The sequence below is a fragment of the Lepidochelys kempii genome, chromosome 8 (genome assembly GCF_965140265.1).
Source record: "Lepidochelys kempii isolate rLepKem1 chromosome 8, rLepKem1.hap2, whole genome shotgun sequence".
NCBI classification, from domain to species: domain Eukaryota; kingdom Metazoa; phylum Chordata; order Testudines; family Cheloniidae; genus Lepidochelys; species Lepidochelys kempii.
The window spans coordinates 11,275,125-11,292,094 of record NC_133263.1 but is presented as its reverse complement, the minus strand read 5'-3'; the positions used below and the strand labels follow the sequence as shown (position 1 = coordinate 11,292,094).

The 16,970-nt window shown below is 42.5% G+C and overlaps 1 protein-coding gene across 1 annotated transcript; it reads right to left on the bottom strand.

Moving 5' to 3' along the window:
* Window positions 1-1,456: 1,456 nt before the first annotated feature.
* On the bottom strand, window positions 1,457-16,825 carry LOC140916433 (leukocyte cell-derived chemotaxin-2-like). The gene is made up of 8 exons (XM_073358082.1): window positions 16,762-16,825; window positions 15,310-15,406; window positions 14,044-14,134; window positions 12,688-12,750; window positions 7,549-7,558; window positions 3,483-3,579; window positions 2,163-2,304; window positions 1,457-1,690 (listed from the first exon to the last, which is right to left on the bottom strand). Exons 1-8 carry the CDS (start codon window positions 16,823-16,825, stop codon window positions 1,457-1,459), a joined length of 798 nt encoding a protein of 265 aa, XP_073214183.1.
* Window positions 16,826-16,970: the final 145 nt, after the last annotated feature.

Below are 16,970 nucleotides of genomic sequence, written 5' to 3'. Positions count from 1 at the left end.
TGTCGGGAGTTTGCAGCTCAGGGCATGTAGCAGGAGAGAGAGAAAAAAACCCTAACCTGAAGGAACTGATTAATCTCTGTGCTTGGACTCAGGGGAAGTGGGGATGGGGATTTTCTAGGCATAAACAAGAGATCCCCAGTTGCTTAGCCTGAGTTAGCCCTAAAGGACATATAGAGCTCGCTGAATATAGAGGCTTCTATTGCCTTTTGAAACTTAAATTGTAACTCCATTTGTGTACACGTTTACCTGCTTTAACCTTGTAAATAACACTCTAATTTCCTTTTCCTAGTTAATGAATCTTTATATTCATTGCCTTTGATGTGAGATCTAAGGTGCAATTGACTGGGGTAAGTGACTGCTCCTTTGGAGCTGGGAGTAACCTGAATGTTGCTGTGATTCTTGGTGTTAGTGGCCAGGTATCACACAAATACGCTCCCCTGGGTAGCGAGATAGATTGGCATACACAAGTAGACTGTCCGTGACTCCACGGTTAGGCTGTTACAGTGCATGCAGTGTTTCCACTTGATAATTGGTTGGTGAATTCTAAGGTGATGTCTACACTACTGTGGTACGTTGACCTAAGTTACACAACTCCAGCTACGTGAATAACCCTGGGCCTGAGCGCGAAGCCACCGCCTGCTTTTCAGCCTTCCCCGGCCTTCCCGCGCGAACAGCTGATTCGCGGGAGGTCGGAGAAGCAGGGCGGGACGGCGCGTTCAGGGGCGGAGGCAGAGTGGAGGTGAGCTGGGGCTGGGCGGGGAGCTGCCGGTGGGGGCTCTGCACCCACCAAATTTTCCCTGTGGGGGCTCCAGCCCCGGAGCACCCACAGAGTTGGTGCCTAAGGCGCCACTTTTGATGTGATCAGTAGGGGTAGCAGCCGCTCCCCCTGCTCCTCCTCAGCTACGCTACCCCACCCTTAGGAGCCAGAGGGACCTGCCGGATGCTTCCCGGGAGCTGCCCCAGATAAGTGCCGCTGGGACTCCCCAGCTTGTCCCCTGGTAGGTCCCTCTGGCTCTTAGGGGCGGGGTGGGGTGGGCACCCACAACGGTGGCCCACGAGACCCTCCTGCCCGGTTCTGGGGGCAGACAGGGGAAGGGGTTGGATGAGGCAGAGGTCCTGGGAGGGGCATCAAGGAACGCGGGGTTTGGATGGGGCAGGACCCCTTCATGTGGTGAGGAGGAAACCGGTTGCTAAGATTTTGGCAGCTCATCACTGGGTATGTGCCCTGTTTCTTAAGTCTGCCCTGAGGTTGGTACATTCTTTGAGTCACTACAGGCCGTGTTACACACACTATGTACACTTTTACTCTGCTGTGTGCGCTAATGTCTTTTCCTTCCCATGGACGAAATTTTTAGGTAGATTTTCTATGGGGGGTAGGGAAAAAAAAACACCTCACTTTTGGTTGCTCAGATTTTATTTGGGATTTTGTACACTTCCATTTAATGTAAGTTTTCATTTATAAGTTGCCAGTAGGATTTGAGTGGTCACAGTTCTGGATGCGAACATGAGATGATATATCAGGATACACACTCTGCATTGGCATCATTACTCCAATTTTAGATCCCTTCCTGATCCAGCCTCTGCTTCTCAATGGCCTGATAAAGGCCAGTTTTATGCAAGAACCTTTAGGGGAGGATAAAGGAAGAGTCAACGTTCTGATAGACATCAGATCCTCTTGGCTATGTCTACTCTGGCAGCATACATAAAATTAAGATTTTCAGGGTTGGTATTTTTGAGGGATGGCGGGAAAGACTTTTCCCCCCCTTAAATTAACCATGGCATACTTCAAGCTCCTTGTTCTCATACTACTTTCCCCTTTCTACAAGGTTGTCCTTACTTTAGGTCCTCATTTTGTTCCATCATCTAAGTGTGTGGAGATCTATAGGGGGAAAGGGGTGTATTCTGGTCCTGTTGATGGAGACGTTGTACTGTTTTAAGGGTGAATGTGTTGTACTTGGATTTGAATACAGGACAGACAGTTCTGAGTGAAACATGGGCCTTGGCCTACTCTATAGTTATGCTTTGCTTAGCTTTTAACTTTTGTGTAGATTGTTCTTCTTCCATAGGTCTACAATTGCCTAGAAAAGTAAAATTATTTAATGACCAGTATTTAAAGTTTATCAAAGACTTTTATCTATGGTAGCTCAGTTACCTGTTTTTACTTCACTGAGTAAGATTCCATCATCAATGGCATTATTATTTCCAAAGGGTTTAATGCATCTCACAATCAGGCCACTAAAAGGAGCATACACTCCTGATCCATCCTGGCATTTAACGATCACTGCTAGGTGCTTTCTGCCATTTCTGAAAATATGGACATATGTAAGTAATGACACTACTTATTGACATGTTCTCCAGCCATAAAGCCTGTTACAATGTACCAGGTAGATTCTTTAAAGCAAAATGAACTAGCTTTAGCTTATTTACACTTAAAATTTGTATTTCTGTAATGGAAGTAGAAAAGTTTGAAGTTTCAATCTAGGTTTAAATTATTGCAAAACTCTCAACTACTAAGCAGAGCTGGTAAAAAATGGATTTTATTATGAATTGTTTTTAAATGTTCCCTCAATCTTTGTGTGTGGCATTTTCCCAGCTTTCTAAACAAAGAAAAAAAGAAACTCCTAAACTGAAATATTTTCCTCTGTCAAAACTGAAAAAAAGCAAAATAAACAAACAAAAATCACACTTTGGAGATTTTGTTTCTCAGCGAAAATCCAGGAAAAAAATCTATGAACAAAATGGAAATTTTCTTTCGCTTGTGTTAGGGGTGAGGCAAAGAAATCTTTCATTAAAACAAACAAAAATATTTTATGGAAAGTTGACCATCTCGGCCGTTAGCACCATGAAATTAGAGATTTTAGCTGTCTGTCCACTTACATATGAAGCTAAAAAGAACACTTGAAGTGAGACCTTTCACTGGTGTAAATGCAATGAGGAACTTAATTGAAGCTATCCTGATTTACACTATCTGATCATCTCACCCATGAGCTGGGAGATTGAGGTGACTCAGCTGATTGGAAGTGAGATTACAGACCATATCATTTTTACTAACTGGTTCAGTTCTGCCCCAGATCTATAGCAACAGTCAACAGAAAAGGGAAATTATCTGGTGGTTCCAGACCAGATCCTACTGGGCAAGTGTCCGGTCCCTATCACAAAAATAAACTGAAGTGGCACTAAAGTAGTTTGGGACAATTGTTTGACAGCCTCATCAATGAAAGCCAATGAATGAATGAATCTGAAGACAACTTCTACTCCCATTCTACCAGATGAGGTCTACTGCACATTGGAAGGACATTCACTCTGTTCTTTAGTCAATTGCTTTGCAGTGTTATTCTAACACTTCAAAAGCCTTAAATGCTTGGAAAAGACGGCTAAGCTCGCTAGTCTATTTTGTTCTCTATTAGCATTCTTATTATTTAAGCAACAATGAACAACCCCAAAAAGCCATTACCAAAAACCCTGTGTCCAAATTATACTACCTTGGAGGTCCACAATATCCACAGCGATACTTATCAGAGCCCCTTATGCTGTTCCAAGGATTCCCATTGGAGATTTGTGCCCATTGTCCTGCAGCAACTCAAGAAGAAATGGAATGCACAAAAGTAAGTGCATTTTCTATTTTTGTACAGGACAGAATGTTGCATATTAAATATTTTCTGTGCAAATAATTGATTAAAAATAAGAAATTGAAATTCATTAGTGATCTGTTAGTGTCACTTTCCAATACACATTGTGTGTCTTGCACAAAACAGTGGCTCTTTCTTTAACTTAGTGGAAGCAGATGTATTTGTCTTAAGTGGAATACACAGTTTAGAAGACAAGACTTTGATTTTTTTATTTATTTAGTTATTCTTACACCTAAAAAAAAAATGACACCAACAAGTTTCTTTATAGACTCCTAAAAAGGTTACCATGCTTCACTGTTGCCTCCTTAACTAACTTTTTATTGTTTTGTACAGCACTGGTACAATGGAATCCTGGTCCATTACTACGGCTCCTAGCTGCTACCTCAATACAAATAATTAACTTAGGCTAAGGGTCAGACACCTTCAGTGGAAATGTATTGATGTTAATCAAGGATCTAAGGACCTCATTTAGCTCTGAAATAGAAGAGTATATAATGGGGGAGGTTATAGATGTTGGGTTTTCATCATGCTGACCTTCAGAAGAGTGCTTCACAAAACATTTTATGGCTGTTTGCTAGTTTTCAACCCTAGTTTTCACAATGAGGCTTTATCTGTGCTAGATTTTTCTTAAAATTTCCTACAGTTACTACTACTGTTGGAAACAGCAAAAAAGCTACTGTAGACTGATCACTGGTCTTCCAACCATCCTGTTATCCAACTTTGCCAAGGGCAGCTCTAGCCACAGTGTGATTAAAATGCAATGCAGCTATTGTTGAACCCCCCTGATTCTACTACTGGAATTTCTCCTGGGTTCACTGTAGGAAATTTACAGAAAGACCTTGTGTGGACTAGGCTAGAGATTTTGGGCCTGATTCTGATTTCATTCTGGTTATAAATCAATTAAGTTAAACTGGAGTGAGATCAGAACTGGGTCATTTCTCTAAATCTCAAGAGTTTCTCAATGTGATTTTATCTAACAGCATAGCTATTATGTTGCATAGCTAATAACTTGGATGGTTGTATATACCTGTATTCTTAGGTCTCAAAAACTAATTTACATTCTTTAAACCACTTAGTGTGTCAAATCACTAACTCCATATCACTGACACACGTTTTTTATTTTCTCAGATAATAGATTTTTAAAACATTGTATTTTACATTAACTCTTCATAAAATAAATACTCCAGGATAGATTTCCCTACAAGAATATTTAGTTAATAGTAAACCTGATGCACTTCTACTACAAAGTCTGTTTTGAAATAAAAGCATCAAGAAAATGTATGACATAATCTTAATTTACCAGAGGAAACCAAACCAGCAAAAACAATCATTTTGAGTGTGAGCATTTTGCACCTGTTTCACCAGAGTTCTCTATCAAATCAAAGTTATAATGTATAGTCTTTTTGCTATTTGTGTGTTCTACAAAGGCTGTTTGTCTTCCCAGCCAATCAGACTTGAGTAGAGTATTGAAACGATATAAGGCAGTATTCTCAGATTAGGCAATTAGGATGTTAACAGAAAATACAACTGTTGAAAGTCAAGTGCAATAGTTACCTACTTGCCACATAAAATCAGACAAATGAAACAGCCTGAGAAATTGCACAGCTTGTGATGAGGGGCTGTAATTGTGCCAAGAGAGGTGGCAGAAAGGGGAGTGGAACTCAAAGTAGTGCCTATGCCCTGTGGTTCATGAGAAATAGAAGAGTGGTTCAGTGGCTCTGGCATGTAAACTGTGTGGAGCATGGTGGTACGGGACAATTACCTTTCCCCTCCATGTTCCCAGCTATTGTGCATTCTGTACAGTGCAGTATGTGCAACAAGTCCACAAATTACAATGAACACAAACTGTCAGTTTGTAGCGAGAAATGTCACAAAAGTATATCTGTGCCTGGAGAAGCGATGGATCAGAAGTCATGGGCCTTCCATGGCAAAGGCGTGATTAGTCAGGATTGCACTTCAGGAATATTGGTGATTTCCTACCCGCTGTTCTGTAGGGGTGTAGGTCAATAGGTATTCCCTCAGCTCTACTGGTGCTGAGTTATTTAAGCCTTTCATTGTGCTGCATACTTTGGCTATTAACATTCATGAAATTAGAGCCAGTGCAATGCTTGGTGCATAGGGATCACCAACATTTGGTTTTCGGAGAGCAGGGCTCAAACTGCTGTTTTACCTCATTCTGTGGCAGCTATAATCTGCTGGTTGCTTTCAGAAGAAGCCCCAAATGGTGTTTCGCAGTCTGTCACTTTGTTGTTAGCTTCTCTGATAAACTGACATTCTTTGATTCCCTAGTGCCAAGGATGTAGTGAAAGAGAATTAATGCATTGTGCTTTGAGCTTTGTACAGTTATGAGATAAAGAAATGTACTGCATTTATTTGCAGCGTTGCGTCCATTTAGCAGTCACCTTTTGAAACCAACTGTAATTAGTCGCTGATGGAAAATTAAAAAGTCTTGTATTTTTATAATATACAGGAGCTCAAAAAATTCTCCACCGGTATGAGACAAAATGTATACAATGGCAGTCTAGTCACACTGAATGGACTAGCTTGACTTCATTGGTAATGAAGTCCACAATATGATCTACAATATTTAATCTTAGAGACAACCAAAGAGAAATGGGGTAGTGAGCTGGTTGCAGATCCTTAAAGTATTTAGGCCCCTAGCTCCCATAGATTTCAGTGGGAATCAGGTGCCTAAATTCATACCCATAGTTCAACGAAGGCAAATATAGTTGCTCAGCTTGCATAACAGAGGCATGTGGAAGGCATCTGGATACAGACTCTGAATGCGGTGCTCAGCTTCCTTACTAATTTAGGATCCTGAATCTCATTTTCAAAAGTGATTTAGGCAGTTAGGAGCCAAAATCCCATTGACAGTCTATTGGTATTGTCATGAAAATGGATAGTGTGAAGGCAGCTACTATCTTTAGTATTTATTTAGTAGGAACCAAATTGTTTAGTGAGTCATTTGTATAGAAGGGTATGCATCCCCTTTGCACAGAGAGCATAATGTAGTTTTCAGTTCTGTATCTGAAAAGTGCGTTGGCTAACCGTAGAACAAGTAACTAGGGCTCAGTGTGCAATTGTGTATGACCACTAGTCTGTTGTTTGTTTTATGTATTAGGATTTACTAGAATGATAAAATACAGAAAGAGAAATAATGACAAATTACAAATAAACTAAATGTATTTAACTACAATACAGAACTTAATAAGCTTTGTCTGAAAAGCTTGTATAGATTTACTAACAATTTCTTGTAGTTTCATTACAAACCAGCAGGCTGTGCTAGCTGATAGATTTGGTTGCAAGTCACTATTGGCAGTTCTGTAGCATGTATCTTCAAAGTATTTGGTTTTATAGTAACCTCACTGTTATCACACATGGATAAGCAGAAGACGAGGCTCTATTGTTTCCCAATACTGATTTAAAATGGCTTCATTTGGAACTTTGTTAACCTCTTTAGATTATACTTTCAGGGACTGAGCCCAAATATCCCTCTCAGTACACAGACGACGCCCACACCCACCCCACCCCAAGTTATCCTCTAGATGCAAAGCTAATGACTTGGCTGGCTGTATATACTCTAGTTTTCAGACCTATTAAGAGTAATTTAGAACAACCTTAACTTTGCAATTCTCATGGCATTTCTTTAAACAAACACAATGAAAGTATGCAGCACAATGAACATAATATATTCAAAAAATATTTAATCATGCCAAATAGTTGATAAAATATATGCACATGGATGCTTTATGTTTTGTCAGTTAATAGGTCTTTTAAAATATTGTTTTACATTAACTCTTCATAAACTAAATATATCAGGATGGATTTTGCTGCAAGAATATTTAGCTGATATTCAAGCTTCTGCTAAAAAGTCTGTTAAACCCTCATGAAAATACATGAAATAGTGATCTTAACTTACCAATGGGAACCTAGCCAAAAAACAGTAAGTATGTGTGTGAACATTTTGCAGCTGTTTTACCAGAAATCTCTCTTAAAATCAGCATTATAATGTACGCTGTGTCTTTTGCTATTTGTGTTCTAGAAAGGTTTAATCTGTCTGCCTACCCATTCACACATGAGTTGAGCTTTGAAACTATGTAAAGCAATTCTCAAATTAAGAAACTGGGATGTTAAGAGAAAATACAACTGTTGATATGACCAGTTGTGAAAGGAAAATGCAATAATAAGCCCCTTGCAACATGAAAAACAGACGGAGCTGGAACAAGGGCCTGAAAAATTGCACAGCTCTTGAGCATCTGCATTTGCGACATGTCCTCCCAACTACAACAGATAAGATTAAAAAAGGTGCAAAAAAGGGAAGGGTACCAAGAATATAGTGCCTAAGCCCTGAGGATCTGCAAGAAATAGAGCAGATGACTCACACCCAATAAAATATCCTGGGTCTTTTATGCACAACCCATATGTCTCTCTTGCTTTGCTGCTCCTATACCCACTATTGCCTTCCCTTGATGTGTGTGCTCATTATAACCCTTCCAATGGGATCACAGAGAATGTAGCAGGCAAAGTTAAATGCTGGGTGGATTAGTATAAACTTGCACTTAAAAAGTCCCTAGATATTCTGCTGCTTTCAGAGGGAAAGTGCCATTATCCCGGGCTGCCAGGTGTTCTTCCTTTCCAGTGGTGCATTGGCACTGACATGCATACTGTGTAGAGCAGCAGGTGATGGCTGCCTGGTGATATCAGGTAATTAATTATATTTCCTCTTTCCAGTGCAGTGCTTGGAGCCTAGGGATCACCTCTATGTGGTTGTTGGAAGAGCAGGGCTTAAGCTATTGTTCTATGTTGTTCCATGGCAGCAGCCATCTGCTTTTGGTTTTCAAAAACTAGCCCTAAATCATTTTTTTTCAGCCTGTCACTTTATTGTTAGCTTCTCTTTTTCATTTGCATTCGTGTTACTAGGGCAATAAAATAGATTGTTGTTGGGCTTTCGTAGTTGTGGTATTAAGAAAGAAATGTGCTGTATTCATTTGCAGTGTTGTCTCTTTGTTTTCTTTTCCGAGACCAATTGTCAGTCATAGCTGAGGGAAAATTACATATACTTGAAGCCACAACATTTTTAAATAAAGACCTAATAAAAAATATCCTGTCTGCGTAACACCGACAGACCCAGTTGTTGGCAGGCAGGATTGAACCTGGGACCTCTGGAGCTTAGTGCATGAGCTTCTACTACGTGCACTAAAAACCCTACAGCTCTAAGAGAGAGTTTAATGAGTCTGCTCTACAGCCTTAGCTAAGTGGTCTCGGTGCCACTAGATGGGACAGAACACCACACCCAGGAGGTGTGTGGGTTATCCACATGAAACTAAACTGGCAGAATATCAATATAGTTTCACTAAATGGTCTAGTTTGACTTCATTGGCAATGAAGCGCAAAATATGGTCTGTCTATTTTATCTTAGAGACCACCAAAGAGGGCAGTGGGGTAGTGAGATGGTGTAATGACGTTGGCTTATCATAAATAAAAGAAGTAGAAGAGGAGCATGTAAAGCATGCACGCTGACTGGCACAGTTTTATTAGTTATAGGCTAGACATTCAGCTGGTCTATTAGCATAGCTCAGGGGTCGGCAACCTTTTAGAAGTGGTGTGTCGAGTCTTCATTTATTCACTTTAATTTAAGGTTTCGTGTGCCAATACTACATTTTAATGTTTTTTAGAAGGTCTCTCTCTGTAAGTCTATATATTGTATAACTAAACTATTGTCATATGTAAACAAGGTTTTCAAAATGCTTAAGAAGCTTCATTTAAAATTAAATTAAAATGCTGATCTTACACCGCCAGCCTGCTCAGCCCGCTGCCGGCCTGGGGTTCCATTCACCTAGGCCGGCAGCGGGCTGAGTGGGGCCTGTGGCCGGGACCCCGGCTGGCAAGGGGCCGGCAGCCAGAACCCCAGATCGGCAGCGGGCTGAGTGGCTCAGCCCACTGCCGGTCTGGGGTTCCGTCCGCCAGTTCCTGCCAGTCAGGGTCCCGGCTGCCAGACCTGCTCAGCCCGCTGCCGGTCTGGGGTCCCGGCCCTGTCCACATAGAGTAGATACCTACTTTCTCCCTGGTTCTGGCCCATTCTCTTCCTCTCTCTGCACTGAGATGAGGGTGGGAGTGCACTGAGAACAGGTCTGGGGGTGCAGGGTCTGGCCAGGAGCTAGAATGAGGGAGGGGGCTCAGGGTTGGGGCAGGAGGTTTGGGTGTGGAGCGCTTACCTAGGCAGCTCCCATTTGGTGCGAGGGGTGCAGGTGGGAATGTGGGTGTATGTGTGCAGGAGCTCTCATTTGGTGGTGGGGGTGGGGATGTGGGGGGTGCAAGAGTCAGGGCATGGGGTGTGGGGGGTGCAAGAGTCAGGACTGGGTTTGTGGGGGGGGTGCAGGGGTCAGGCACGGGGCTGGGGTGTGGGGGGGTGCAGGTGTGTGTGAGGAGGGGTCGGGGCAGAGGGCTGGGGGTGCGGGCAGGGGTCGTGGGGGTGCTCCCAGCCCTCTGCCCTGAGCGGCTCACGGCAGGGGGCTGGAGGGGATACGCCGATTCCACCCCCTTCCCTAAGGTCCCCGGAGCAGAGAGCCCGCTGCGGCTCCGCTTTGCCCTTTCCCCCTCCGTAGCAAGGGCCGTCAGCTGATTGGCCGCAGGGAGGAAGAGGAGGAGGGGCAGGAACCCTGCAGGCTCGGGAAAGAGGCGGGGGCAGGGGGAAGCTTGCCTGCCCTGCAAGGAGAGAACGGTGGGCGGAGAAGAGTGGGCCGGGCCGGGCCGGATTTTTAATGGCACGTTGCTGTCCCCGGCAGACCGCAGCGTGCACGCGTGCCATAGGTTGCCAACCCCTGACATAGCTCATCAAAGTCACACCAGCCAATCTACACAACGTAATGTGACTAGAATGCCAGCCTGCTGGTTTGATTTCAGCCCCGAGGAGAATTTTTTTTGAGATCCTTCTTTACATATGTGGATAGTCAGTAGATCAACACCAATTTACAGCACCTGATCTGGCCAGTTCATAAGAGTTCACAGCCATTCTAAGAGTTTACCTTATTCTTTACTAGATGCAACATAACTTCCAAGACCTACACATCCACTTCACTGAAGGTATTTGATTTGATACCCTAGTAACAAGCCTCTAGTGCTTGTGAGGTTATTTAACAAATGCCATCTTCTGTGGAGATTTAAACATTTTGAAGCGTGTATTGATTTTTACCTCATGATAGTAAGTCAAATGTGTTTAGTGTGGCACAGAAACTGATTCTGAGCACCACTTTTCCTCTGAGCTGTATTCAATGCTTTCCTAATCTGGTTTAAGAATTTTAAAAAAGGTGATTCCCATGAAAAGGGGTTTTGTGAAGGCTGCTTCTGTCTTGAGCAGTTACTCAATAGGAAGCTTGTTATCTTTAGCAATAGATTTTATAGAAGGATTCATTGCACCCATGCACAGATCACACAGGGTAAATTTTCAATTCTGTACCTTTAAAAGTGAATTGGTTGAATTTAAAAAAATAATTAGGGCTCAATATCTAACCATGTGTACAGCTACTAGAACAAGATTTAGTGATTTCTGTTTCCTATATTAGGATTTAGTAGAATGATAAAATACAAAAGGAGAAACAATAAGAAAAAATAAAACTCAAAACCCAACAAAAATAAAACTAAACTAAATGAAATTTAACTCCAATATAGGACTAAATAAGCTGTGTTCAAAAAGCTTGGATAGTTACACCAATTGCTTGTATTGTGGTTTTCACTAAGAACCAGTAGTCTTCCCTCGTTGATCAGTTTTCCAGCCTCTAGATTTGGTCACAAGTCACTTTGAAGCTATAATTTGTTTTGGAATTGTAAGTGTTCGGCTTTATTGGTTTTACTGTTGTTCTCAGGGAAGTATAATCAAAAGACAAAGCCCTATTCTGATGCAAATATTGATTGTAAACGGCTCCATCTGTTAGCTTGGGAAAATCACTTTGCCATTCCAGGCTGCGTGTTCCCTATCTGTGCAATGGAGATAATGAATGCACAAAGAAGGCTCAGGTGCTTTGAGATTGATGATGACAAGTAGAAAAGCATGTGTGAGAGCACTTTCTCTAATCTTTGCTGAGCTACTCAATGCAAGAGGTGGTTGTTGCTTCTCTAGAGCAGAAGAAATGAAAGAAACACATGGCAGTTTGACAGAAGCTGCTTGTAGCCTGGGAAAGAAGTCAGAGAACCTGTTGTTGATGTGGTATTGGTGTGTGTAGGCGGGGGATTACTTAGGAAGGGGTCAGCTAAAGGGAAAGGGAGGGGGCTGAGTGGGACAGGGCAGGAGAGGAGAGGTGGGATGACCAGATGTGGAGTGAAGGGAAGGTGAGGAGACTGTGAGTGTAATTGCAGCATGTGGAGACATACCTGACCTAGCCTTGATCTAATTAGGCGAAGGAAAATGCATCCTTTTAAAGCACAGGGGAGAACCACTAGAACACACAGGATATAAATCCTGACTGCCTGGCTTGGGGTGTAAGTGATTTTTATGGGCTTCTCTATAAACTTCAGTTACAATGAAAAGATAATAGAAATATTATCTTTTTGTTCGCATGATGGATAAACTGTTCCCTTAGACTCTACAAATCTCTCTGCCTTTCAACGGAATAAAGAGGTTGTCCTGCTTCTCTTATTACCTGGACTCATTTAGAAATGCAAAAAGAGAGAGCACTTCTCTTCTTAAAGAGCTCATACCAAAAGTCCGTGCATATAATGAAGCAATTGTAGTTTAGGTATTAGACAAAGATACAACATTAAAACAAGTATTCATATCAAAAAAGGTTGCAATGGACAGGTTGGTATTTCTGGCATAGTTTATTGCAGAGCATGAGATTATAGTGACATAAGCACCAGCAAGCCAAACTGATAGACACATGGCTACTGTGACTGACATATACATTTCTATTTTGCTGTATGTCTAAAACATCTTTTTGTTTCCCATGCACTATACTTTTGTAATGTAGCCTGTCTGGGGAGGTGGGGAAGTAATTTTATTTGGGATTTTGTACATTTCCATTTAATGTACATTTCCGTTTTATAAATTGTGAGAGGGGTTTACATGAGATATCATACCAGGATATACACTTTGCATTGGCAGCATTACTCCAAGTTTTTGCCCCTTCTTGATCCAAACTCTGTATGTAACCAGCCTGATGTAGAACATATATGTGCAGAAACTTTGAGGGGAGCAGAGGAAAAACAAAAAGATTTAGGGAGGGTAAAGAAAACATCAAAGTTTATCATCATCTGATCTCCTTGGCTGGTTGTACTATGGCAATTTGAGGATTGTCTTCCAGTCTCATACTGCCATGGGTGCTGGCAGCACTACTGCAGTCTGGCCAACAGCATTCATGAAACTGGGATTAGCGGGGCAATTTGAGGAGGGAGAAAAGGTGAAGATTTTTTTCTTATGGACCCAAACTACAGTATATTTCAAGCTTCATGTTTTCATGCTCCTCCCCCTGTGCTATTTTTTCCTCTGTGGTTTCCTCATTTTAGATCAGGGGTCTCAAACACACGGCCCATGGAGTTATTTGCTACAGCCCGCCAAGGTCCTCGCACCCCCCTCCAACCCTCCAGAGTTATTTCCTGCGGCTGCCAAGTTCCCCTCACCTGCTGTCCCCCTTCCCCCACCAGCGCACCACGTCCCCGCTCCTCTGCCTACCTCCAGGCGCTTCCTGCCACCAAACAGCTGTTTGGTGGTGCTCAGCACTGTCCAGGAGAGAGTGGGGAGGAGCAGGGAGCCGCGCACTCAGGGGAGGAGGCAGAAAAGAGGAGGGGTAGGGATTTGGGGAAGGGGTTGGAATAGGAGGAGGGAGGGGGTGGAGTTGGGGTGGGGACTTTGGCGAAGGGGTTGGAATGGGGGCGGGGAAGGGGTGGGAAGAGGTGGGGCAGGGCCGAAGGGGTGGGGCGGGTGGGGCTGAGGCAGTGGGGGGCTTTTGTACCTTTATATGAACAGGTGTCAGTGATGCGGCCCTCGGGCCAATGTACTAGTCCTCACATGGCCCTTGTGATGATTTGAATTTGAGATCCCTGCTTTAGATCCTCATTGTTCTCCCATTATTTAAGTGGGTGGAGAGCTATGGAGGAAAAGGAGTATTTTGCTGGTCCTGTTGATGGAGAACGTGGCCTGTTACGTTTTTAAGGGTGAATGAATTGTACTTGGATTTTAATACGGGACCAGACCCTTTTAAGTGAAACATAAGCCTTGGCCTACTCAATACAGTTCTTTTGCTTAAATTCGTTTAGATTGTGCTTCTTTCATAGCTCTCCAGTTGGTTAAGAATGGAAGGTGAATGTATTTAATGACTAATATTTAAAGATGATCAAAGATTTAGATATGATAGCTTCAGTTTCCTGATCCACGGAGGAAGAGGCCATTATTAATAGCATTATTCTTTCTATAAGAGTTAACTGGTCCCCCAATTATGCCACTAAAAGGTGCATACACTGTTGATCTGTCTCTGCATATTACGTCCATCCCCAGGTGCTTTCTTCCTCCAAGTCTGAAAATGTGTAAATGTGCAAGTAATGAGACAATGCTGATTCATGTATTCATTAGCCTTAAAGCCTGATACTGGATACGCCATGTAGATCAGCAGTTCTCAATGTTTCTTTTTTTCGCGAATCACTTGAAAATTGCTGAGGGTCTCGGCAGACCACTTAATGATCTTTCCAAATTTTGTTTGTACCGTTAGCTAACTATTGTAAAGTGCTTTGGAGAAAAGCACTATATTTAAAAAACACCTTGATAATAATTGGGTTTTTTGTTCTACAAATAAAAGCACACAACTCATATTTTAATATCAGTAGTCTTACCTTTCTAATGCGATGGATGTGCCCTCTCTCTCCTGCCATGGCAGCCCCCGAGCTTGGGCTGGGAAGGAGTGGTGTCTCTCCCTCTCTCCCCCACCGCAGCAACCAGAGATCTGAGGCTGGGAAGGAGGGTCATCTCTCCCCGGCAGCCGCAGCCCTGGAGCTGGAGAAAGTCACCTCTTTCTCTGGCCGCCACAGCCCTGCATGTCCCAAATTCCCCCCCACCTCCTCTTCTCACCTCACTGCCCCCTCCCACCTGCCCCATATTCACCTCAAAGCCAGCATCTCACCTTAAATGTGCATCTTCTCCAGGATCCAGGCACCTAATTAGTGGAGCCACGCCTGTGTGACTCCGCTAATTAGGTGGGTGACCCTTCATTCTCTTGTGTGCAGCTGCCCAGGCATGCACCTTAGAGGGAACTATCCGTGGACCACCTGAGTGCAACTCAGTTTGAGAACCTCTGATGTAGATTATTAAAGCAACACAGGAGCTATGGCTACCATCATTAGCTTAGTTGTGTTTCGGATTTGTATTTTCTGCAATGGAGATTGAAGGGTTTGAGGTTCCAGTCCAGTTGTAATAATTGCAAATCTCTCTCCATTCTTAATCAGAGTTCTCCCATTCTCCATGTGATTCTATCATATGAGGGATTAATGCACATTGGAAGGATGTTGCCATGGTTCATGTTCAGCGAATTGTTTAGCAGTGGTGTCCTTCTGACACACTTCACAAGCCCTGAGTGCTATAAATGATGGCTAAACTCAGAAGTTTTTGTTCTTAGTCAACATTTCATTATTTTAGCAACAGCAATGAACAAACAAAACATCCCGTTCTTCACAAAAAAAAGGGCTCTCAGCATACCACCTCGGAGCTCCATAATGTCCACAGCCATGTCTGTCACAGCTCCTTATTCTGTTACTGGGATTCCTAGCATATATCTGTCCCCGTGGTCCTGCAGCAACTTGAAAAGAAATGGAATATACAGAAGTGAAGCAAATTTTCTAGCCTTAAACAGGACAGAAATGTTTATATAAAATGTTTGCTGTGCAACTAATGAAGCTAATCTAGGTGGATGCTAGAATTTTATTAGAAATCTGTGTTATAATGTGTCACTTTCCAATACACGTTGCGTGTGTGACTCTCTCAAACTAATGGCTCTGCATTTCTTTAATATAAGTAGAATGGCTGGTTTTTAGTTTTAAGTAGAATACACTGTTCAGAAGAAAAGATTGATTTAATTTTTTTGTGTGTGTGGTAGGAGTAACTGACCCTACCAACAAGTTTTCCTGACGGAACTCTAAAAGGATGCTACGGCAATCCAAATAGTGTACCGTAAGTGAGGCTAAGGATCAGACACTACCTTCCACCTTCAATGCAAATTTATTGATAACAGTTGAGGATTTGAGGGCATTATTTCACTCTGAAGTAGAAGAATGTACACATATGAGGTCATAAGACACCATGGATGTTGGCTTTCTATTATGCTGCCCTATTCAGATGTCAACTTATATCACCGTTGGAGTCAGAAAACAAAAGAATAGTTTTCTGTAGCTGCATGTTGAGAATTTGCCAAAGCGCAGCATGAGAGTTCACATAAATAACTTTTCTGCTTTTCCAGCTTTACTAGCCCTGACTCTCAACACAGTTGACCCGCGGAACTGGGGATTTGCAGCTTGCAAGAGTTTCATTAATGCTAAGTGAGAAGTAAGCAGCTCCAAGTCCCTACTTCTATACAGCCTTCATCTAAACTCCCCTGGAGCCCATTCATGGACTTCAATGGACTCTAGATCAGGTTCTGAGCCAGGCCAAAAAGAAAAGTAAGTTACTTGAGTTTATTGAGGAAAAGAGAACCTGTTGCCTCCTTTGCTTGTTTGTGTGTGTTGATAGAGGGAAAATTATCAAAGTGGTGTGAAGCAGAGCCCTCTGTTCCTACAAAATCTCTTTATCTAGAAAAGATCTATATTCGTTGGTAGATACTCATATCAGTAGTGGTGTTTCCATTGCTATTATACAGGCCTTACTCAGCTGTCTATTTAGAGATGGAAAACCCAGAACCCATAACTCGGAAGATTATGGAGAGTAAGAGATGCATTCCTCAGAGTACTTTGCTCTCCCTTTCCCTGGTTGGTTCCTTCAGTAGGATTATCTGTACAGAAGACATTGCCTGTGTGTGCGAGCTGGTGTCAGCTGCACCCAGCACCATGTTCCAGAGCTGGGCATTCAGAGAACTGGTGCAGCTCTAAACGGTAACAGCAGCCTCAGAAGTTCAACTTCAGTGGGAGGTAGGATGACTGGTTGACAGACTGGAATCAATACATGCTAAACTTGTAAGAGCAAGTCCCAGTATTATGTTGAACTCCAGCAAAGGTTTCTTTTCCATGTGTATTATATTAATTTTGGGGGAGGAGGAGCTACTCAACCTGCTGCAGTCTGAATGTAGCATATAAATCTACATGCAATATAAACAGGAGTTTTTACACTTTCATAGCATCTGGATAGTGAAATATTATAGAACTTGAAATATG

What these genes read in the sequence shown, in the direction of transcription:
- LOC140916433 (XM_073358082.1), bottom strand. Translation starts at nt 16,825, where the DNA reads ATGGAAAAGAAACCTTTGCTGGAGTTCAACATAATACTGGGACTTGCT. An exon ending in GTGGCATAATTGGGGGACCA is followed by an intron (nt 12,751 to 14,043) that starts GTTAACTCTTAT and finishes GTTTGGATCAAG; the next exon opens with AAGGGGCAAAAACTTGGAGT. An exon ending in GGATATTGTGGACCTCCAAG is followed by an intron (nt 2,305 to 3,482) that starts GTAGTATAATTT and finishes CCATATTTTCAG; the next exon opens with AAATGGCAGAAAGCACCTAG.